The sequence below is a fragment of the Schistocerca cancellata genome, chromosome 5 (assembly GCF_023864275.1).
Source record: "Schistocerca cancellata isolate TAMUIC-IGC-003103 chromosome 5, iqSchCanc2.1, whole genome shotgun sequence".
Classification (NCBI taxonomy): Eukaryota; Metazoa; Arthropoda; class Insecta; order Orthoptera; family Acrididae; genus Schistocerca; species Schistocerca cancellata.
Genome location: NC_064630.1, coordinates 544011668 through 544037250, shown reverse-complemented (window position 1 = coordinate 544037250; position 25583 = coordinate 544011668). Strand labels below are relative to the sequence as shown.

At 39.3% G+C, this 25583-nt stretch overlaps 1 protein-coding gene across 2 annotated transcripts in view; it reads left to right on the top strand.

The window, feature by feature from the left end:
• The window catches only part of LOC126188207 (cysteine-rich protein 2-binding protein), a 183931-nt gene that overhangs the window by 69843 nt on the left and 88505 nt on the right, over positions 1-25583 (top strand). For both annotated transcript variants that reach the window (XM_049929758.1, XM_049929757.1), the window contains exon 6: positions 1980-2605. In XM_049929758.1, coding sequence (XP_049785715.1) covers positions 1980-2605 — 626 coding nt within the window. The remainder of the gene's footprint in view (positions 1-1979; positions 2606-25583) is intronic.

The window sequence follows — 25583 nt, the reverse complement described above, 5'->3', positions numbered from 1 at the left end:
ACACCCATGCTGTCATCCTGTCAGAGGTTTGGCCACCTGTTAAACAAGTAACTTTTGCACAGCTTTTATGTGGGTTTAACCAATAACAAGCAGACCACACAAATGAATGGGCACTGCTAAACTGGGGCCAAGAAGAGAGCTGGCCACTCACTGATAGAACACACTGCTGAGAAGAAGATGCTCACTTTTAATGGCTGTTTTATAACCCATGCCATCTGGACTCCCTCCCCATGCCCTACTCCCCCTCTCCAACACCAGCTTCTCTGGACTACATAAATTGGAAATGTCCATACAACACATTATTCAATCCTGCAGTCCTCCTTGCCTTACTCGGTACCAGCCTCTCCTCCACTCCCATCTCCACCACTGTTTTCATGCCATCCACTTCACTCATTCTTCTCTCTCTCTCTCTCTCTCTCTCTCTCTCTCTCTCTCTCTCTTCACAATCTACCTCGTCGTCTGTTCTGTCTTCCCCTCCAAATACGTCCTCCTCATCATTGTGCATAGAACACAACTCCTCCCGTCTGCCCTGAAGCAAACTCACTGGTGCCACATGCCTTCTTAGGGTGCATGCTGTCTTTTACTCTCAGCTGTCAGCCACCCTTCCATCCTACTTGCCTTCTCCATCCTGGCGTCTTTTCTCCCATTGCTCACTCCACTTAATACAATCCCTATCTCACTTGAGCTGCAGTGCTATTACAGTGTATAAGAGGGTGATCAAAAAGTTTATGTTTGAGGGTGTTGCTGCAACGTAGCACAACTCCAATGTATGAGCATAGACATTTAGGCAAGGGATTAGTGTAAATTTGTCTCTGATCTGCATGTGGTAAACAAGGGAACACGAACTATGGAAATAAACATGATTAATGTGCTGTTATTCTTTTCCTGGTTATGGAAGGGCAAACACTGGTAGAGATCCATTGGGTAATGAAGAATGTCTGTGGGGCAATATGTCTGTCGAGAACCATTATTCTGGAATGGTGCACAGCTGTAGGTGACAAGGGGTGCTGCTACTTAATTTTATAATGCAGAAGTTACACCAACTCAAGTGGGAGACACTAGAGCACCCACCATATAGTCCTGATCTCTCCCCATGTGATTATCATGGATTTGGTCCCTATAAATAAGGCCTTGAAGGATCAACAGTTCCTGTCAGATGAGGATATACAGCAGCAAGTTACGGACTTATTCACACAGCAGGACACAGTTTTCTACCAAATAGGTACATTCAACCCGGTGCATTGGTGGAATGATTGTCTCAATGCTCTCAGTGATTTTGCCTGATTGGCATGTGCCAGTTCTGGACTGTACAGCCTTCAAATGGAAACTTCTTGATTGTACCTTATAGCTGGCAGGAACAGTATAGCCACACAGATGTTTATATGTGCATATTCTGTAATTAGTTCTGAAGGAGGACATCAGCCAAAAGCTCAGCAACAGTTTAAGCCTTTTTTTTATGTCTATCAACAACTCAACCCCTTAAGTATATTGTAAGTTCTTTACTTCACTATTTTTTTCAGGCGCTACTAACCTTTTTCTTTTCTTCATTTTCTGTCATCTGTCTTAGTGATGTCTTTTGGGGTTAAGAAATATATCTATTTCTGGTATATTTTGTATGAAAATTCATATATTAGTAGTTTCATAGTTGGAGGCTCATTTGTTCAGAGTCTCTCTCTCTCTCTCTCTCTCTCTCTCTCTCTCTCTCTCTCTCTCTCTCTCTTCCTCTCCCCCTCCCCCCACACACACATACACATACAGAGAGAGAGAGAGAGAGAGAGAGAGAGAGAGAGAGAGCGCAAGTTAAGTGGCAAGTGGCCCAGCAGTTAGAACACTGCACTTACATTTGGGAGGGTGGTTTAAGTTGTGTTAGCAGCTTAGGCATAACTATCATATCTTTAAGTTTAGCCCTACTGTATTCAAATATTTCAAATGTTCATCAGGAGATTATATACATTTATTCTTCTCTTTCCATATTTCAGGATCTGGATTTTGATTTCTGTTTTGATAAGAATGGGAAGGAAGAACAAGTGAACAAGTGTGTTGCAGGAAGCAGTAAAAGAAAGGAACTTATGAGTGAAGGTGAGAGTGAAAGTGGAAATGAAGATGAAAATAGTGAAACTGAATTTATTGAAAATGAATTTAAACCTCTCCAGAGCTTGTTCACAGTGAGCAGTGAAACTTGTTTAAGAACAATAAAAGATAGTGGTGATCATGATAGTGACATTGAGTGTAGTTATAACAATCCATGTGAGAATGATAGTGATGGTGATGACTGTAGTGCTTACAGTGAAAGTTCTGAAAGAAATGAAGACACTTTTGTCTGTATAGAAACTGTAGGACACCGTGACTGTCAAGAACAATTAAAAACTGAAAGTAGCTCCCCTGTGGGACAGCAGATTTTAGTACCAAAGAGTGAACCAGAAAGTGGAACTGACGATGATGATGATGATTATGAAGAAGAAGATTTGGAGTGTAATCCTGAACTGACAGTTGAGGAGGATGTTGACTCCAAAGAAGACCATCAAATTAGAAGGATCAAGATTAAGAATGAATACCCCATTTCACAAGACAGCCTAACAGTGAGGGAGAAAACCCCAAAGTCGCAGTAAGTTTTTAGTTGTTAATGGATCCTCTTTATGTGTTGTCTTGCATGGTAGCAGCAAAATAAATTTTTGTAGCCTTCTAGTGTTTTGTGTTTTGCCTGATTGCTTACTGTATAGTTTTGTACAGAACATCTACAATTTCTATGTTTCCTCTCTAAGCATTGTATAATTGGTGAATTTAGTGTACTTTGAAGTTAGTAACATAGACAGTTTCTTTCTTTTCCTCAGATGCTACTGATAAATCCAAACATTGAAAATATGTTTCACCATACATCTTAGCACTTTTACCATCATTTACATTGTGTGGCAGAAAGTACTTTTAATTATTTCATTGCTCTTTTAACTTCATTAACTTTATTTCGTGTTGTTGTCATAGTTTGTAGTATGAAGGTTAGCTTGATGCCGCTCTTCGAGCCTAGTCTGTCTCGTGTAAATCTCTTCGTCTGTGTGTAACTACTGCACCTTACATCCATTTGGACCTGCTTACTGTGGTGAAGCTTTGCTCTCCCTCTACAATAGTTATACCCTACACTTACCTGTATTACCAAATTAATGATTACTTTGATGCCTCATGATGAGCCCATCAACTTATCCCTCCTTTTAATCAAGGTGTGCCATATTTTTTTTCTCTTCAGTTCAGTTCATTACTTCAGTGTTACTTATTGGATTGAGCCATTTCATATTTGGCACTCTTCTTAACACCACATTTCAAGTGCTTTTATTCTTGCCTGTAGTGTTTATCATCATCATCTCACTCTCGTACAATGCTACACCCTGTACAAACACTTTTTTGTGCCTGTCAGTATAGAACATTAAAATATAAATATATTTATGTACAATATATTTGAAAGCATACATATCTCTCTCTCTCTCTCTCACTCTCACTCTCTCTCTCCCTCCCTCTCTCCCTCTCCCTCCCTCTCTCTCTCTCTCTCTCTGTCTGTATGTGTGTGTGTGTGGGGGGGGGGGGGGGGGGAGGCTTGTTCAATGTCTGACACACAAAAGTTGTGGGGTGTTCAGTGTTGCCCACTTTGTGACATAAAACTCCCCCAATTTCGTGTGATGGTGCCTCTACTGCAAGCTCTACTCAGGTTTGCGGATCGAAATGAATGTGGTGGCATGGGCAACTAAGCAATGCATTTTCCAACTTTTGAAATGGTTGTTCACATTCTCCTGTCCATTGTAAAGGAGCATTTTTACATTGGAGGTGTGGAGGTGTCATAAATGAGTAGTAATTTGCACTGCATTAAGAATGAATTTAATATTGTAGGTCAGTTTGCCGAGAACTGCCTGTAGTTCTTGTAAATTTTTAAGAAGAGGTAATCTCCGGATGACCCTAAATGCTAGGTTGAGAGATGAGCGGTGTCAGTGAGATGACCAGTATTGAAAAATGAATGCTTCTGTATATTACATTTAAGCTCTGCATTGGTGAAAACTTGAAAAAGAAATTCCAAATTTTTAAGATGCTGTTCCAGGATTTGTCCATACCCAATTATTTCAACCAAATAATTTGAAAAAGATGGAACTTTCAACAACACTTGTTCAAGAAAGCATGGAAATAGCTTTGGAGCAGATGTGCTTCTGAAGGGGAGACACTGGTATTGATACAAGCCAGCATATGTATTAATAATTATAAATTTTTTTATTACCTCATCCAGTTTAAGTTGAAGATAAAGCATTGGCTAAATCAGATGTAGACAAGAATCGTCCATAGTGGTAGCTGATGTAGAAGTTCCTCAATATGTGGAAGTTGGAAAGAATCAATAACAGTTGGAGTATTAACTGTAATTTTAAGCTCAGCACAAAATCTGATTTTCCTGTTCAATTTTCTTGTGATACATAGGAGAGATGCCCATTGACTAGCAGAAATAGGTTTCAAGACACCAAGTTGTTCTAATCTGTTGAGGCCAAGAGTGATTTTTTGAAAATGGTGTGAAGCACTGGACACATGCAATACTGAGGTTGAGCATTATCTTTGAGGTTAATGTGCACTTGAAAATTGAATTGAATTTTATTTGATCCTGTAAGATTACATTGTGTACAGTATATTTTTACATCATTGATAATGAATAACAATATATACAAATTTAATGACATAAGTATTCTGCAACACTGTAAAACTCTTTTTCAATGAGATTGTCTTTTAGTTTCTTTGGAAAGTCATTGTCAAGGTTTCTTTGGAAAGTCATTGTCAAGTACACTATTTTGCAGGTTTTTAGGCAGACTTCTTAGTAGTCTGACACCAAATTACTGGGGTCCTTTTTCAAGCATTGCCAGTCGGTGGGGAATGCTCTGTACTTCATTCTTCCTTCTTGTATTGTGGGTGTGGACACTAGCATTTGTAATCCAGTCCTCACTACCTTTTGTGATGTACATTATTGTTTTGTATATATACAACGATGAAAAAGTTAAGATACCTAACTTTTTGAAACAGTTTCTGCACGTTTTAAAGGTCTTTCTTCTTAAAATGGTCCTAATTGCTTTTTTTTTTTTGTAATGTGAACACTCGTCTTGTCTCTTGTTTGTTTGAGTCTCCCCACACAGTCACTCCATACTGTAAGTATGGTTCGAAAAGTCCATGATACACTGTACACAGAAGGTTCTTGTCTGAATACTGTGATAGCTGCATCATTAAGAATATGACAGAGCTCAGTTTCTTACAGACATTAGTAATATGTTTTTTTCCATTTCAGTTCATTATCCATAAGAATACCTAAGAATCTAGCAGATTCTACTTCTTCCAGCCTTGTTCCGTCAACCTCTAAATCCAGGTCTACAGCCTTCTCCTTGTTTTTAAACACTGCATACATAGTCTTTTTTAGGTTTATAACCAGTTCATTTTCCAACAGCCATTGAGCTGTGACATTTGCAGATATGTATGCTCTTCTCTCAAACTGTTCCATATTTTGGTCCCTATTTAGTATTGTCATGTCATTAGCATTCCATATTTTCTTTTCTTCCTCCTCAACACCTTTATCAATAACAAATACATTAAATAACAATGGCCCCATTACCATTAACTAATCTGGTATACATAAGCATTTCTAGGATTTTTGAGAAGCCTGATCTAAGTGAAACTGGTCTGTAGTTGTTGAGGTCATCCTTATCCCCTTTCTTGTATACTGGCACCACCTTCATTATCTTCAGTTTTTCTGGAAAAATTCCATCTCTGAAAGAACAGTTTGTTATGTTCAGCAGTGGTGTTATTATCTGCTCACTTACCAGCTTTATTACATGATTTGATATTTTATCACCACCAGTTGATTTCTTGGACTTCAGTTTCTGTATAGTTTTTCGTAGTTCATCTTCCGTGACTGGTCTTAAGAACATAGTACTGCATGATCTTTTTGGTACCTTAATGCCCTCCTGTTTTTGACTATTTCTTTCCAATTTTAAGTTTTCTACTACACTGATATAGTTATTATTCAGTATGTTTGCTATTTCCATACCATCTGTGACCACTGTGTTGTCTATTGTAATTGACCTAATACCTTCTTCTTTGTTTGACCCATCTTTTTCATTTCTTTCAGCATTGATTGTATTCCAGGCTGCCTTTGTCTTGTTTTTTGAGTTTGTTATTGTGGTGTGAATTGCTCTTGCTTTTGCTTCTCTTATTGTTTTTCTATACTTCTTTTTAAACCTTTTATAGTTTTCAGCTTCGCCCATCCGTCTCAGATCCTGCAGATTCCTTTGCTGTTCTAGTATTTCACTGGTAATCCACTGTGTTTGACCTTGCAGCCTTTCTTGTCTCTTTACTTTGGGAAATGCTACATTAAAATGGTATTTAATTGTTGAAATAAATGCATCATATCTTTCTTTTACACTCTGGGCCTGCAGGGTTTCATTCCAGGTTTCCTTACTTAACATTGTTCTAAAGATGTTGATATTTTGTTCACTGATGATCCTAATGTCTTTGGTTGTTTGTTTTGGTTCTGATACTGTGTCATTACTTCTGCAAAAGCTGATTAGTTGTCCATGATGATCAGATATTTCTGTTTGAACTACATGTGACTCATAGTTACACATATTAGTAATTATGTTGTTAATAACTGTCTCACTTAGTGAAGTCGCTCTTGTTGGTGCAGTTATTGTTACTTTCATGCTATGCTGTATTAACAATTCTTCAAAATCCTGTCTTATTTTTGTGTCTTTTCCCAAGTCAATGTTGAAATCTCCACATATAATAAGGTTTCTCTTCATATTCATTCTCAATAAGCTAGCAATTTTTTTCAGAAAGATACTAATATTGCCACATGGTGATCTGTAAACACAAAAAACTCTAAAATCCTCTGTCACTATACCAGTAACTTCAAAGTCTTTTTCTCTAGCTATGGGCAATGTAGCAGCTTCACTGTTTACATTCTTTCGGAGAGTACCTGTTTTATTATATATACAAACGCCACCACCCTTATATTTAGATCTGCAGAAGTAACTAGCAAGCTAGCAGTCCTTTATTGCAACATTGCCTATTTTAGTTTCAGTTAGTCCATGTTCACTGATGCATAAATGTTTGGTCTTATTTCACTCAGGAGTACTTCTGCTTCTAATTTTTTGTTACCAAAGTATTGAATATTTTGATGAAGTACTTTTATGTAATTTTTCTTTTGTTGCTTTACATGTTGTGAGGCAAATTCTTTAGCATCCTCTCTTTTTGTATGGTGCTTATATTTTTTTCTTTTCCAGCTAGAGGGTATGACTTTTCACCCCCTTCAGGCCATATTAGTTTCCCTTGCTTTAATGATTTTGCAGACATCTGCAAACATTCTGCTGAATGTTACAGACCTCAGTCTATTTAAATGCAAACCATCCTTCGCTAGTGAGTTTTCACATAGGAATTTGTTTTGGTCTATAAAAACTGCCCCAAGACGATTACATTGTTCTTTAAGAGCACAGTTTATTTTGGCGATATATTTTTCACTCACTGACCTTCTGTTTATGATTCCGCTAAGTATCAGCTGAGATCCTGCATACATAGTTCTTGCAGAACAAATCATGTTTCTTGTTTCGTTTGCCATTTCTTCCTCACTGCTGCTCCTTAACGAATTCGTTCCAGCATGTATAAATATCCCTTTATAATTATGTCTGGTTTCAGAATCTGGTTCTGTAGTAGCTTGTCTTGCATTCACCATATTTTTAAAATGTTTACTGAATTGTTGCGTTCTAATTCCAGGTTGTACGTCGATCTTGGAATTGGAGACAGCTATATTCTTCAGCAGCGAATCGCCAATTATTTTCCTTTTGTTGCGTATCTGTCGCCTTGTTTTTCATTTTGGTGTATGTGACCACCTTCCATTTATATTTATCTTCTGGTTTTTGGCTTACTGAGTTTACCGAGACATCAACGGAAACACTTGAAATGTTGTTGTTTTTAAAGTCTGATCGTTCACTCGTATTTTCGCGATCTTCTTGGTTTTCTGTTTGATGGTTTTTACACACACAGGGCTTCTTTTCTTGTATTAATATATCATTTTCTTTCTTGATGGTCAAAAGTTTGGTTTTTAATGCCTCAATGTCACTTTGTAGTAACTGTATAATTTCATATTTTGTATCAACTGAAGATCGGCCGTTTCGTCACATAAACAACCATGACATGTCCATGGAAAATCATCACTGACGAATAGTAGATTTACTTTCGCGCACTTTTCGTGTAACCAGTAGTTGCATTTGATACACAGAATACCCTTCATCACATGCTTTTCACATTCTTTGCTTGTCCCAGTGTACCAGCGAAAAAATGTCCAAATTTTTTTATACAATTGATGAATGCTGGCATGGGAAACTTATGGATCAATAGCATGTGCAATATCCTGAATATCTAATCAGACAAATCAAATGCACCCATGCTAAAGAGTTTGAGACTCCAACATTACTGAACTATTGTGGATGGCAGTGATACAGACATATTCCAATATTTTGCTTGCAGAGTGTATGTCGCAAGAAAAGAGATACTTTCGCCAATGTACGCTGTGAGGCTCAGACAAGATTTTGTTGAGCTGAGGGTGCCTCAGTTGCTTGTAATTAGTCTGATTTATCAGTGTGATTGGACCACCAATATCTAACAGAAATGGTACAAATTGATTGCAACTCTGTAAAGATTTATAAATAGTTGGCTGTTTGTTCTCTAATAATATTCACAGTCACTCTTGCTGTGTGTCCTGACTTGGGAAAGTGTTGGCATTCTGCTTGGCTTAAGAAGCAGTGTTTGCAATCATGCGTGACATAACACTTGACGTAAGACTTCAAAGCATGTGAACTTGCAGTATAAGTGGCTGAATGCAGTGTAAGTGTTGTGATATGAAATTGGCATCCTCTGGTAATGTGTGTAGTCCTACCTGGTGGCATCCGATAGGGCCTCTATAGCAGCAGCTCGTGGTGACCAATTTAAATGTTCCTTCTGCAGAGATGAGACTGGCATGCAATGCATTGAGTGTGATTGATAAAGATACTGTTGATACTGCACTTCCAGGAAAGGGTTTCTTAACACTTAAGTGAATGTCGAATATAAATTTATTTCTATTTTTTAGAAATGCTTTTTTGCTGTTACCAGTCTGCATTTTGTATCTTCTCTACTTCGGCATTCGGCAGTTATTTTACTACTCAAATATCAAAACACATCTAGTACTTTCATTTCCAAATCTAATTCTCAAGGCATAATCTGATTTAATTCGATTGCATTCCATTAACCTTGTTCATATTCTCTTGATACTCATCTTGTAAACTCTTCTCAAGGTATTGTATTCTATTCAGCTAATCTTCAAAGTCCATTATTGCCTATGACAGAACTGCCATATCATCAGAATTTTTATTTGTGCTCTCTGAACTTTAATTCTCTTTACAAATTTCTCATTGGTTTGCTTTAGCCTACTGCTTGCTATACACCATTGCCAGTTACTGCCTTGCTTTCATGTCCTTTGACTGTCAGAACTTCAGTTTGATTTCTGCACAAGTTTTTGTAACCTTTTGCTCTCAGTATTTTATCCCTGCTATATTCAGAATTTCAAAGACTGTATTCAGATCAGTATTGTCAAATGCTTTCTCTAAATTTACATGAACATAGGTTTGCTTTTCTTCTAAGATGAGCTTGCCTCACTGTTCCTATTTTCTTCAGACCCCAGACTGATCTTCCTCTAAGATGACTTCTACTAGTCCTAGTTTTCTGTAAATAATTTGTATACTATTTAGAAACTGTTTCTTATTAAACTGATAGTGCAGGAACATTCCCACCTGTTAGCACCTGCCTTCTTAGGGCGCTGATAGCCTTGACACTGCACGCCTCTGAACTCCCCAACCCACACACAGACACAGACACTTGCCTTCATCGGATCTGGCATACTTATTGTAGACCATATGATTACAAAAATACTCCACCAGCAAATCTCACTCCCTTTTCCATACAGGCAGAAGCCGCTACATGGTTTCTGGAAAATGTATTCTTTTTGGGACATAGCAAATGGGAGAGGTCCCCCAAGGTAATGAGTTAATTTGTGTGTGTGTGTGTGTGTGTGTGTGTGTGTGTGTGTGTGTGTGTGTTTTGGGGGTGACTAAGCACCTCACCCACGTAAAAGGCCTAGCTACTCACATTGTTAAACATAGCCACAGAACCCAAACCAGTTCCTAACCAAAATACTGTGAGGAAGTAAAAACAAATTGCAGACACTGATTTTCACAGCTTGAAATATAAGGAACTTAAGAGTGTAAATCGGTCTTTTCGTGATGGTCTTAACCCCTCCATTCATAAGCATGCAAGTTCTTTAAATGTGAAGAGATCATCACTGCACTGAATTATGCAAAAAGACATTCAACTGCACCCTTATAGAATCCAGTTGGTGCAAGAATTAAAGCATCAGGATGCCGAACATTGGTTGCAGTTTGTTAATGATGTGACTGAGTGTCCTTCATTTAACATCATATTGTTTTTTGATGAGTCTCATTTTCTTCTGAATGGTCATGTCAGTAAACAAAATTGCTGCTACTGGAGTGCAACAAATCCTAAACAGGAGCGTGAGAAACCCTTTAATTCACCAATAATTTACTGTATGGGCTGTGATGGCTCGAGGAGTGATTGGCTCGTACTTTTTCAAGGCCAAGGTTGCGCTGTTACAGTGAATTCAGAACATTGTGTGACGATGTTAAATGACTTTTTGGTGCTTGAATTGCAAAACTTTCCTGGTCATAATCAAAGGAAATTGTTTCAGCACTACAGAGCCACAGCACGTATGTCCCATGCGTCTATACTGCAAGTTCGTGAAATTTTCCTTGGAAAATTGATCTCCAGGAGGGGTGACATAAGTTGTCCCCCATGCAGTCCAGATTTGAGCTCCATGGATTTTTTTCTTATGGGGATACGTCAAATCTTAAGTGTGTGTCAATAATCCGACTTCTCCGGAGCAACTGAAAGAAAATATCCGTAGCGAAGTGGCAGCCATCCCAGCTTCTGCACACTGAGCCGTCATGCAAAATTTTGCACATTGTTTAAATGACATTATTTGTAAGAAGTAAATTACTGAACGATATATTTCAATAATAAATAAAGATATTGTTGATAACTTCAACCTCTACAGGGTGTTACAAAAAGGTACGGCCAAACTTTCAGGAAACATTCCTCACACACAAAGAAAGAAAATATGTTATGTGGACATGTGTCCGGAAACACTTACTTTCCATGTTAGAGCTCATTTTATTACTTCTCTTCAAATCACATTAATCATGGAATGCAAACACACAGCAACAAAACGTACCAGCGTGACTTCAAACACTTTGTTACAGGAAATGTTCAAAATGTCCTCCGTTAGCGAGGATACATGCATCCACCCTCCATCGCATGGAATCCCTGATGCAGCCCTGCAGAATGGCGTATTGTATTACAGCCGTCCACAATACGAGCACAAAGAGTCTCTACATTTGGTACCCGGATTGCGTAGACAAGAGCTTTCAAATGCCCCCATAAATGAAAGTCAAGAGGGTTGGGGTCAGGAGAGCGTGGAGGCCATGGAATTGGTCCGCCTCTACCAATCCATCGGTCACCGAATCTGTTGTTGAGAAGCGTACAAACACTTCGACTGAAATGTGCAGGAGCTCCATCGTGCATGAACCACATGTTGTGTCGTACTTGTAAAGGCACATGTTCTAGCAGCACAGGTAGAGTATCCCGTATGAAATCATGATAACGTGCTCCATTGAGCGTAGGTGGAAGAACATGGGCCCAATCAAGACATCACCAACAATGCCTGCCCAAACGTTCACAGAAAATCTGTGTTGATGACGTGATTGCACAATTGCGTGCGGATTCTCGTCAGCCCTCACATGTTGATTGTGAAAATTTACAATTTGATCACGTTGGAATGAAGCCTTATCCGTAAAGAGAACATTTGCACTGAAATGAGGATTGACACATTGTTGGATGAACCATTCATAGAAGTGTACCTGTGGAGGCCAATCGGCTCAGCAGCCGATTGGCCTCCACACGCTGTACATGGTACGGAAACAACTGGTTCTCCCGTAGCACTCTCCATACAGTGACGTGGTCAACGTTACCTTGTACAACAGTAACTTCTCTGACACTGACATTAGGGTTATCGACAACTGCATGAAGAATTGCCTCGTCCATTGGAGGTGCCCTCGTCGTTCTAGGTCTTCCCCAGTCGCGAGTCATAGGCTGGAATGTTCCGTGCTCCCTAAGACGCCGATCAATTGCTTCGAATGTCTTCCTGTCGGGACACCTTCGTTCTGGAAATCTGTCTCGATACAAATGTACCGTGCCATGGCTGTTGCCCCATGCTAATCTATACATCAAATGGGCATCTGCCAACTCTGCATTTGTAAACATTGCACTGTCTGCAAAACCATGTTCGTGATGAACACTAACCTGTTGATGCTACGTACTGATGTGCTTGATGCTAGTACTGTAAAGCAATGAGTCGCATGTCAACACAAGCACCGAAGTCAACATTACCTTCCTTCAATTGGGCCAACTGGTGGTGAATCGAGGAAGTACAGTACATACTGACGAAACTAAAATGAGCTCTAACATGGAAATTAAGCTTTTCCAGACACATGTTCACATAACATCTTTTCTTTCTTTGTGTGTGAGGAATGTTTCCTGAAAGTTTGGCCGTACCTTTTTGTAACACGCTGTATTTTAGTTTGACACATGAAATACAAACTTTCCTTTCAGCCACCATGTATATGTGGAAGAGACAGGGGGCAATGGAAGGTTTCAGGTTGTTTACATAGTGCCTTGACTGAGGTTTTGGAACCAGATTGTTAGCTGTGAGACATTTTCAATGGCAGATGTGTACTCTGACCATAACTTATTGATTACGAACAGCTGTTAAAACCTGAATAAATTGTAGAGAGTGTAGAAATTAAGACGTTGGGACATGGAGAAATTGAAAGAACCATAGGTTGTGGAGTGTTTCAAATAGAATATTAGGCAACAGTTGACTGAAATGGGTGGGGGGGATAAATGGCTAGCTTTGAGAGACAAAATAGTGAAGGCAGCAGAGTATCAAAAAGACTAGGCCCAGCAGAAATCCTTCAATAACACACGAGATATTTAATTTAACTGATGAAAGAAGAAAATATAAAATTACAGCTTATGAAGCACACACAAAAGGAAGTATAGACATCTATCTAAAACTAAGACTGAAAAAGTACAAAACTGTCAAGCAGGAATGGCTAGAGGAGAAATGCGAGGCTTTAGAAGCATGTGTGAATGTGGCAAACATAGATGTAATTCATGGGAAAATTAGAGAGACCTTCAGGGAAAAGAGAAGTAGGTGTATGAAAATTAAAGAGTTCAGATAGCAACCCAGTACTAAGCACAGAAGGGAAAGATGGAAGGAACATGTAGAAGAGCTATACAAAGGCAATAAACTTGTTGCAGTTTTGTAGAAGGAGAAGTAGGTGAAGATGAGATGAGAGATATGATAGTATGAGAAGAATTTGGCAGAGCACTGAACGACCTAAGTAGAAACAAGGTCCTGGAGTAGATGACATTCCCTCAGAATTATTGAGATCCTTGGGAAAGCCAACCATGATGAAACTATTTTATCTGGCATGCAAGATATGTGTGACATGGGGAAATACCTTCAGACTTAATGAAGAATGTGATAATTCTAGTTTCAGGGAAAGAAGGCACTGACAGCTGGGAGTACTACTAAACACTCAATTTAATAAGTCATGGTTGCATAACATTGACACAAATTATTTGCAAAAGACTGGAAAAACTGGTAGAAGCCGACCTTGAGTAAGATCAGTTTGGGTTCTGTGGAAGTAAAAAATACTTGAGACAATATTGCCCCTAAGTCTTGTCTTAGATGACCGGTTGAAGAAAGGCAAACCAACTATACAACATTACTAGATGTAGAGAAAGTTTTTGACAGTGATTGGACTGTATTCTCTGAAAGTTTGAAGGTAACAGAGATAAAATACGAAGAGTGAAAGGCTATTTATTATTTGATAAAGTTCTCTTGAACTTCCGGCTGTATCAATGGCTTAAAATTCATGAGGTTTTGACCAAGTATTCCTTGGCCGTCGTTAAATGATGACTGTCGTGTGGTGCTATTGTCTATGATGTCACTGGTGCCCAATCTAGTGCCATATTTGAGCTAATGTTTAGGGCATGTGACTGCTACTTCAGCCTTCTGATGGCTTGGACCCAAACTGTGCTTCATTACAGACTGCTGTCTTTATTGAGGATGTTTTCAGACATTTTGTTCTCAGTCACTTCTTTTAGGATGATATTTTATCAAATGCAATTTGGTGTCCATTTTCCAAAGCATGGTTTGCTATTACAGACTTCTCAGGATGCCATCAGGGGAAACATCACTCATTATATATATGGCGCTGTTCAGTAGTGTGCACAGGCCGTCCAACATAAAACTGTTCACACCCACATGGTATTCTGTATTTTATTGGCATTCTGAGGTGTACACCATCTTTTCATGGGCCTTATTAGTTGTCAAATTTTTGCTGGGGGCCTGAAGACTGGATCTATTTTATACCCCATTAAGAACTGGCTAATCTTTCCTATTTAAGACCTTTTGTGTCATCTTTGATGAGATTTCTGCTTACAAGTCTTCTGTAAAATGGGTTGCAAAATTTGTTGGTTGTTGCAGCCATTTTCTTTGAAAAGTTTGCGAAGTGGCTCAGTTCTTTTGATAGGTTTTCAGTGTCCACAACAGCTTCTTGTTGAATGTGCACAGGTCCTCAGAACAGAACATTTTTGTGGCGAGTGGTGGTATGCGGTAGCATGCAGATACCTTTCCATGTGAGTGGGTTTTCAATAAGCACTTTGGCTGAGACACCCGTTTGCATTTTGGTGCGCAAGGACATAAAGGACTGGCATGGCGCTGTTCGTCTCTTCCTTCATTGTGAACTTGATGGATAATGATGTGGTCCAAGAATGTGGAAAGCCAGGCAGCTGTTGGACCATATCAACAGTATCCATGACCACACAATTTTAAATGGAGGTAGAGATGGATTGTGCCTTGCCATTTGTTGGTGTTTGTGTCTCCCCAAAAGTAAATGTGTCTTAGCCGCAGTATTTATTGAAAACTCATGCACACAGACCATATCTGCACAGTACCAGCTACCACCACCCAGCACAGAAACACTTTGTTCTCAAGGATCTTTGTGCATAGAGAGCTGTTTAAGGTGTTGGCGAACTGCCAAAAGCAAAAGCACTCAGAACTTCTGGAATGTTTTCAGATGAAATGGTTACAACAATCAAAAAATTTCACAAGCCATTTCATCGAAGACTTGTAAGCAGAAGGCCCTGATTAGGACATCAAGAAGCTTACATTTCTGTCCTTATTTGCTCAGTAGCAGGAAAGATTAACTGGCTCATAAAAGGCACAAAATTGATTCAGTCTTCACACTTTCAGCAAAAATTAAAAAATTAATGAAGTCAGTGAAAGACGATTTAGACCTCACAACACCCAGAATACAGGGTGTTACAAAACAGTACGGCCAAACTTTCAGGAAGCATTCCTCACACACAAATAAAGAAAAGATGTTATGTGGACATGTGTCTGGAAACGCTTAATTTCCATGTTAGAGCTCATTTTGTTTCGTCAGTATGTACTGTACTTCTCGATTCACCGCCAGTTGGCCCAATTGAAGGAAGGTAATGTTGACTTCGGTGCTTGTGTTGACATGCGACTCATTGCTCTACAGTACTAGCATCAAGCACATCAGTACGTAGCATCAACAGCTTAGTGTTCATCACGAACGTGATTTTGCAGTCAGTGCAATGTTTACAAATGCGGAGTTGGCAGATGCCCATTTGATGTATAGATTAGCACAGGGCAATAGCCGTGGCACGGTACATTTGTATCGAGACAGATTTCCAGAACGAAGGTGTCCCGACAGGAAGACGTTCGAAGCAATTGATCGGCGTCTTAGGGAGCACGGAACATTCCAGCCTATGACTCGCGACTGGGGAAGACCTAGAACGACGAGGACACCTCCAATGGACGAGGCAATTCTTCGTGCAGTTGACGATGACCCTAATGTCAGCGTCAGAGAAGTTGCTGCTGTACAAGGTAATGTTGACCACGTCACTATATGGAGAGTGCTACGCAGAACCAGTTGTTTCCGTACCATGTACAGGGTGTGCAGGCACTATCGGCAGCTGATTGGCCTCCATGGGTACACTTCTGCGAATGGTTCATCCAACAATGTGTCAATCCTCATTTCAGTGCAAATGTTCTCTTTACGGATAAGGCTTCATTCCAACGTGATCAAATTGTAAATTTTCACAATCAACATGTGTGGACTGACGAGAATCCGCACGCAGTTGTGCAATCACGTCATCAAGACAGATTTTCTGTGAACATTTGGGCAGGCATTGTTGGTGATGTCTTGATTGGGCCCCATGTTCTTCCACCTACGCTCAATGGAGCATGTTATCATGATTTCATATGGGATACTCTACCTGTGCTGCTAGAACATGTGCCTTTACAAGTACGACACAACATGTGGTTCATGCACGATGGAGCTCCTGCACATTTCAGTCGAAGTGTTTGTACGCTTCTCAACAACAGATTCGGTGACCGATGGATTGGTAGAGGCGGACCAATTCCATGGCCTCCACGCTCTCCTGACCTCAACCCTCTTGACTTTCATTTATGGGGGCATTTGAAAGCTCTTGTCTACACAACCCGGGTACCAAATGTAGAGACTCTTTGTGCTCGTATTGTGGACGGCTGTAATACAATACGCCATTCTGCAGGGCTGCATCAGGGATTCGATGCGACGGAGGGTGGATGCATGTATCCTCGCTAACGGAGGACATTTTGAACATTTCCTGTAACAAAGTGTTTGAAGTCACGCTGGTACATTCTGTTGCTGTGTGTTTCCATTCCATGATTAATGTGATTTGAAGAGAAGTAATAAAATGATCTCTAACATGGAAAGTAAGTGTTTCCGGACACATGTCCACATAACATATTTTCTTTCTTTGTGTGTGAGGAATGTTTCCTGAAAGTTTGGCCTTACCTTTTTGTAACACCCTGTATACCAAATAATGTGTGTTTGTGGACAGTTTTATGTTGGATGGACTGTGCACACTTTTGAACAGTGCCTTATAAAACATGAGAGGTGTTTCTGCCTACGGTATCTTGAGAAACTAGCAGTAGCAGAGCAAGCTCTGGAAAACAGTTGCCCAGTTGCATTTGATGAAACATCTTTTATTAAACGGACAAATGATTTTTGGGTTAGCATCATAAAAGAAGCAATGAAGAAAAAAATTTCTGGAAATACCCTCATTAAAGGTGGCAGTCTGCTCTTGACATAAAAACATTCGGAGGTCAAATCAGGCGCAACCAACACATTACTTCATTTGGTACTGAACTGTGCATCAGTGATTGCAAGGTGGACCTCTTGACATGCGAATCAAAACAAAACATCAGAGCTCTTAAAGTGTATTTGCTGGAAGATGTAGGAATAAACAAGTGTATCAAAATTTTTAACAGAAACTTTACAGTTTAGTGATGTCATGTAGTGTTGAAGCAGAATGGAAAGACCTATCAATCTGTCTAAAGGAGGCTGCTTATGAAGCTGTTGGAGCACAAACAAAGACCATGATAATGCTGAACTCAACAAAGTGAGAATACATAGAACTGAATTGTATTGAAGGAGGAGAAAAACTTTGATTTAATCCAGGGGTAGCAGAATACATGCTCCAAATAAACCGTACCTTTGGTCTCAATGTTACAAACATGAAAGAAACGGAAATAGTTACAAGAGTAAGTAAAAACTGAAAAGTCACTGGAGTAGATGATAACAGCATTAAACTAGGATGCTCTGATGCTGAATGTGAACATTGTAGGTTTGTTTTTCCTACTCATTCACATTAACTACCATTTTTCTACATTAGAGCTAAGTGCCATTTATCAAACCAAGTCATCCTGTATTCTCATACAGTCACTCACCTTCAGCACTTTCTCATGCACCACAGCATCTTCAGCAAAGAACTGCAGATTGCTGCCTCCCCTCTCTGCCAGATCATTTTTGTGTATGGAAAATAATAGCAGTGCTATCACACTTCCCTGGGGCACTCCTAACAATACTCTTGTCTCTGAGGAACACACAGGAAAGGCTGCCTCTGCATTTCAGATGAAGTCCCCTGGCAGAAATACTTAATGTGCTTTGACTTTCTTTCCAGCCCTGATTGCTATCTCCCTTATGGGCTCCATAACACGCAGGGTTCCATAACATGTGTAACGTTGGAGGTCCCAATAACTGGTGATCCCCTGCCTGCAGGTGCCCAGGCGGACTCTGCTGAACGAGCAGCCACCTGTTCACTCACAGGGCAAATAGACAAGGCCAGATGGCCAGCCTCCACATTTGCCACTCAGCGTGCTGTGTTAGCAGATCTACTGCATCGGGTACACTAAGAGGTGCCTTGGTGGCAGAGCCCGTGGGCTAAACAAGCGACACATGACGTGTCCCATGTGATGCGCCAGATTCTCCTCCACTGCTACACTCTGTGGCAGCAGTGTGAAGGTGCCTGTTTGTAGCCAAAAGTGCATTCAGTTGTTCATGAACTGTGCTCAGCTCCTCCTGCATCTACACATAGCATGCACACATCCTACCCATCCTAGCAAGAGTAATTGAAGAAGTAAACTATAAAAACAGACTGAAATCTGTATATGGAAATTATTACCCTCCTGGCATATCACCAATGGACACTGATGCTGTAATGAGCTGTGTAGCTGGCTGTTAAGAGGAAATGAAAACTACCCTGCAGATTGTGTGAATTTATACTGAAGAGTTCAGAATGCGAGATGAAACCTCGTAAATAGAAAAACTTTTCTCATAACCTCTTCATTCTTGCACTCCCTTTCTTTCTCTCCACAGAAATGTAATTATGGACCTCCATTATACTGTTTTTTTTTTCTTCCCAAGTGATCTTATGCTGTTGACTCTGCTTCTGAATTCTTCTGGTTTGATCGTTTCTGTGTAATACCAGTTTTTTGTGTGTGTCTTATGATATCTTCTACCCACTTGGAGGTAGACTTTATTATAAGTGCACACTCTTCTGCAGAGTGAACATTTTTTTTCTGAATTTTAACTGTCATTTCTGCATTGTGTGCATGAACTCCCAGTCTTTTGTATTATTCTAAGTCCCATCAGTAGTCTTCTAGGGCCCCAGAATTTTGCTGAGAACCTTCCTTTCCTTTCTCTCAAGTTCTTCCAACTGTTCCTTTTTATTTAATGTAAGACACTCTGAAGCACAGAGTTTATCTGGTTTTATAACTGAATTATAGTGCCTGATCATAGCCTTGTAGGATACCACTTGTTTGCTGTACCTGTTCTCTGTTAGTTTGTTACTCAAGGTCGAATTTTCTGGCTCATCCTTTGACTGCCTCTTTATCCAGCCCGTTGAGTTGGACTTAGCCTCCTAAGTATTTTAATTTATCTGTCCTTTTACTTTTTCTGTATTTTACCTCCAATATATCTCCTCTGTGTTCCATGTATTCTGTCTCTTCATACGAGATTTTGAGACCTGTTTTCCTAGCGATTTCATGCAAGTTCTTGAGCACTATTTGTGCATCCTTCCTGTTTCTGTCTAAAAGGACAAGGTCATGGACAAAAACTAAACACCTGATTTCCAAGTCCCCTTTCTTCCCAAGGTGGATTCCATTTATTCATTAATATCCAGTAATTTCTCCACGGTGATACCGAAGAGGACTGAGGATAATCAATTTACTTGCTTGACCCCTGTCTTTATTTCAAAGGACTCAGAGATTTCTTCAAAAAGCTTCTACTTGAATGCACAGAGTACAATGCAAATTGAAACTGAGTTCTTTACAACCACATTTGTCTTCAGTCCATTTAGGATGTATTAGATAATGGTAATTTCATCTTTCAGAGCTACACCGCCTGTTCATCTTCATTCTGATAGACAATCTGCTGCAAGGGCAAGGGCAGGTTTAATCTGGTGTTTGAAAATGATTGGAGGGAACTTCGCTGTTCAGCCAGTTTGTGAAGACATCAAAGACGCCTTTGAGGCTCTGTTACTTCTGAGTTCGCACTTTCAATGAAAAAAGCAAGATTTTTAGTATGTGATGCTTCAGCTCCTTATCTTAAAAAGCAGTCTGTGGATGATATTTGAGGAGCACATTTCATTCTTTGTTTTGATGAAACTGTGAAACCATCTTCAAAGAAAGAGTTTCAGATTGTACTTGAATACCAGTCTGATTCCAAATAAATTTTGTGACAAGACATCTATAGACTTTCTTCATTGGTAAGGTCACTGTTAATGATATTTACTCTAAGTTAAATAAAGCCTTTGATAATGCCCAGCTTTCTCATTCTATGCTATAAAAGGGTGAATTGTTAAAGAAAACAGGTGATTGATGTAGGCACATGTAACATACACATAATGCATTATGAAAAGGATTTGAAGGCTTTGGTAAAAATGCTTTAGAAAAGATCTTGTTTCTCTGTGTTTCCTTCGGGCTGAACGTCTTGACATCTTGTTGGGAGGATTTTTAAAAAATACAATTAGATATGAAACTTCTAGGTCATTGTTTTATGAAACATGTTTCTGCTAGATACTTGACATTAGAACTAACTGGGGAGACTTTTAGAACAATGGTCAGCTATTGAAAAATACTTGCTTCAGCTCATATCCCAGTGCAAAAGCAAGTTGGTGAGATCTTTGAAATACAAGAATATTGTTAAACTACTAAAATACAGAACTACCAAAGCAGAAATTATGTTTGTTTGTGCAAGTGCTCATACATGTTGAAGATTCAGTGTATCTATAATGAGCTTACAAACCTCATCAGAACACCCGTGAAACGATTTTCCCCTGTTAGTGCTGCTCCATTGAGTCTGGAAGCATTTTGTGATAAGTGTTACTTGCCACTGGAAAACATGGTTTTTGGCACTAGACAGAAGTGATTATCTCAAAAAGATAACTACACAAGAAAGGTGCTGTATTTCCAAACAAACTAGAAGGCTTTATGTGTGTGCTTGAAGACAGGATTTAGAAATGTTGTGGATAAACCTGTGTTATGGTACAGGGTGCCCACATAAAACTGGTATGCCTTACACCTGAGATTCAGGTAACAATGAACTAACTAAAAAAGAATAGATTATAGTAACATTAAAAAACAAGTAGTTATCTGCTTATATGAGATGCTGGTAGTGTGGGCCATGGGCATCAAAGCATTGTTGACTTTGTGTGATGACATTAACAGCAACTCGCTGTAATTCTAGACATGCTGTTACTAATTTCTCTGGTAATTTTCCATTTAAGATAGTGTATTGTGCAAGGATTGCCAGCATACAGTTTTCTTGTCAGTGTGCCTCACAAATAAAAATCACATGATAAGCTCAGGGACCTTGGATGGGGGGCCAGAGGCCTCTACTGACAAGTATGTCTCAGGGAACAGGTTGGTGATGTGGGCTATACTGTGGTCGATTGTGTGAGTGGTTGCTCCACCTTGATGGAATACTGCATACAGCTTCTCTGCATCTGTTAATTTTTGCATAGAAAGAGACAACAATCTCTAGATATCTGGCACTGATCAAGGTGTAATTGAAAAACTGGGGCCAATAATGCACCCTGTATCTTCAGTCTTTGCATCCTTCAAAGAGACTTCTTAGACAGAGCAGACAAAAACATTGTGAAATTAGTTTCAGTTCTTCCAGTTGAGTACAATGAATATGCACTAGTTGATTGATACTATTAACATTAGAAGAAGAAAAATCAGGTAGTGACTAGAAGCCATTGGACATTTACTGGAGTCAGTTATTTGAGGAGACGTACGAGTTGTGAGAAAAGTAGTGAGACTGACAACACTGTGAGCGAACTGGTTGTACTGTGTTGTTCTACTTGTGTAAGACTGGTGTGTTCGGTCATTCCAGATGTTCGGTCCAAGTTTCAACTCCATAAGCCCCTCACATGATTTTTGAGAGACCTGTTAGTTATGTTTTTGTTGAGTGTTATGAAACTGGACCAACAGAATGTACATCAATGTTATGCCATCACGTTTTGCCATCAAGTATAGTGTTAAACTTGAGAAAGGAGCTTACAATAGAATGTGGAACAACCATTTGGAGAAAAATCGTTTTACAATAACTCAGTTTGACTTCTCTATTGAGAAAGCAATATATTATCCCATGAACTCAGTTCTGCTCTCTTGGAGTCTTAGCAGTAGGAAACAGAGGATCAGCGTAGAACATTACATGATAAGTATAAGATTAAATTCATAATGAGGAAATTTTAAATGTGGTGTGATGAAGGTTTGATGCTTTGCCCACTCTTGTTCTTGGTATAAATAAATGATTTACCTGATACATTAGAAGACTTTTCAAAAACAGTAGTGTTTGCTGATAACACAGTTACACAGACTAAAGGCTCAAACACATCCATACCATAGACAACTGTTGGATCCACCAGAGGGAGGGAGATGCTGAGCAATAAGTGGGTGCTTATACAGAAAGCAGAAATGATTAGCAGTACCTGTAATCTTAATGGCACAATAAATTTACTTAATTTGAATGGCAATTCCAGGAGTCTATAACACAGAGCCTGTTGTTGTGGTCTACTGTCTGAAGTCTGGTTTGATGCTCTACCCTGTGCAAGCCTCTTTATCTCTGAATAACTTGAATAACTATTGCAACCTACATCCTTCTGAATCTTCTTACTTATGCATCTCTTGTCCCGCCCTACGATTTTTACCCCCCACACTTCCCTCCAGTACTAAATTGGTGATCCCTTGACACCTCAGAAAGTGTCCTATTAAACCAGTCCCTTCTTCTAGTCAGGTTGTGCCACAGATTTATTTTCTACCTCATTTGTGTTTAATACCTCCTCATTAGTTACTTGATCTACCCATCTGCTCATCAGCATTCTTCTGTAGCATCACATTTCGAAAGCTTCTCTCCTCTTCTTGTTTAAACTGCTTATTGTCCATGTTTCACTTCCATACTTGTCTACACTCCAGAAAAATACTTTCAAAATAAACTTCCTAACACGTAACTCTGTACTTGGTTTTAACAAATTTCTCTTCTTCAGCAACACTTTTATTGCCATTGCCAGTCTACATTTTATATGCTTTCTAGTTTGGTCATCATCAGTTATTTTGCTGCCCAAATAGCAAAACTCATCTACTACTTTCCTAATATCATTTGATTTCATTCAGCTACATTCCATTATCCTTGTTTTGCTTTTGTTGATATTCATCTCATTTCCTCCTTTCCAGACACTGTCCATTCCGTTCAACTGCTCATACAAGTCATTTGCTGCCTTGACAAGCATGCAATATCATTGCCAAACCTCAAAGTTTTTATGTCTTCTCCCTGAACTTTAATTCCTACTCCAATTTTTTCTTTGGTTTCTTTTAGTGCCTGCTTGATTTATGGATTGAATACACATACAGAGCCTAAATATCATAAATGATCACAACGTGGGAATGCTACTATAATAGCAGCATATAGCTGGAGGTGAGGCTTCAAGAAAGCTGCAGACTGGTGGGACTGTAACACGACTTGCTGCCAACCTTGGGATGCATTCTGCCGGATGTGATTCTATACTGTACAGCACAACAACCACCATGAGAACAAATGAAGAAATTTACAACTGATTTACAGAAAACAATTTACTCTGTAATATTATGAAGACTCACATTATATAATTCTTAAACAATACAGATAACTTAAAGGTACCATGGGCATGCGTTGAATGAGACTCCATGTATGAAGTTTTTTGGCATCCTGCCTGCTTTGCACTTAGAAATCACCCTCATTCCATCAATCTGCATTCTTTGCATAATTTCACTGACTACTATCCTCTGAGTCAACAAAAGTAAAAAAAAAAATATTCTGTAGAAGCTTACAGTGAGAATATTGTCTAAATTTGATAATTGCAAGTGCATATATTGTTTAATGGTATCTGTGGTTAATAACAAGAGTGAATTTAGGATGAACTGCGTGATTCACAACTGCAAGCAAAAATAATTTCCATGGGCTCTATGCATCCCTATTTAGGTTTCAGAACGATATTTTATGTTCTGGTGCAAAATTCTGTAACACGTTGCCAATAGACATCAGACAGGAAATTGAAAATCATGAGATATTCAACACCAAAATAAAAGAATTCATCATTAATTACTACTACTAATACTACTACTATAGTTTATCAGATTATTTGACTCAGGGTTATAAATCTTACTTAACTCTAATTCCTGTAGAGAATAGGTCTTGTTTTTGCCGGTATAGAGACAAGTTTCAGTGTACTGTGTAGTGAAATAGAAGTGGATAGTTCTTGTGAATTATTATGGGTGGAGGTTATACTCAACAACCGAGCTAGGTTAATAATTGGCTCCTTTTACTGACCTCATGACTCGAGCAGCATTAGTGGCAGAACAACTGAGAGAATATCTGGAATACATTTCACATGAATTTCCTCAGCGTATTATAGTCTTAGGTGGAGATTTCAATTTACCAGATATAGACTGGGGCACTCAGATGTTTAGGACGGGTGGTAGGGACAGAGCATCGAGTGACATTATACTGAGTGCACTATCCGAAAATTACATCAAGCAATTAAACAGAGAACCGACTCGTGGAGACAACATCTTGGACCTACTGATAACAAACAGACCTGAACTTTTCAACTCTGTAAGTTCAGAACAGGGAATCAGTGATCATAAGGCATCCCTGAATATGAAAGTAAATAGGAATATAAAAAAAGGGAGGAAGGTTTATCTGTTTAGCAAGAGTAATAGGAGGCAGATTTCAGACTACCTAACAGATCAAAACGAAAATTTCTGTTCCGACACTGATAATGTTGAGTGTTTATGGAAAAAGTTCAAGGCAATCGTAAAATGTGTTTTAGACAGGTACGTGCCAAGTAAAACTGTGAGGGATGGGAAGAAACCCACCATGGTTCAACAACAAAGTTAGGAAACTACTGCGAAAGCAAAGAGAGCATCACTGCAAATTTAAACGCAGCCAAAACCTCTCAGACAAACAGAAGCTAAACGATGTCAAAGTTAGCATAAGGAGGGCTATGCGTGAAGCGTTCAGTGAATTCGAAAGTAAAATTCTATGTACCGACTTGACAGGTCTTATGTTAAATCAGTAAGTGGATTGAAACAGCATATCCAGAGACTCTGGGATGATGATGGCGTTGAAACAGAGGATGACACGCGTAAAGCTGAAATACTAAACACCTTTCTCCAAAGCTGTTTCACAGAGGAAGACCGCACTGCAGTTCCTTCTCTAAATCCTCACACAAACGAAAAAATGGCTGACATCGAAATAAGTGTCCAAGGAATAGGAAAGCAACTGAAATCACTTAACAGAGGAAAATCCACTGGACCTGACGGGATACCAATTCGATTCTACACAGAGTATGCAGAAGAACTTGCCCCCCTTCTAACAGCCGTGTACTGCAAGTCTCTAGAGGAACAGAAGTTTCCAAATGATTGGAAAAGAGCATAGGTAGTTCCAGTT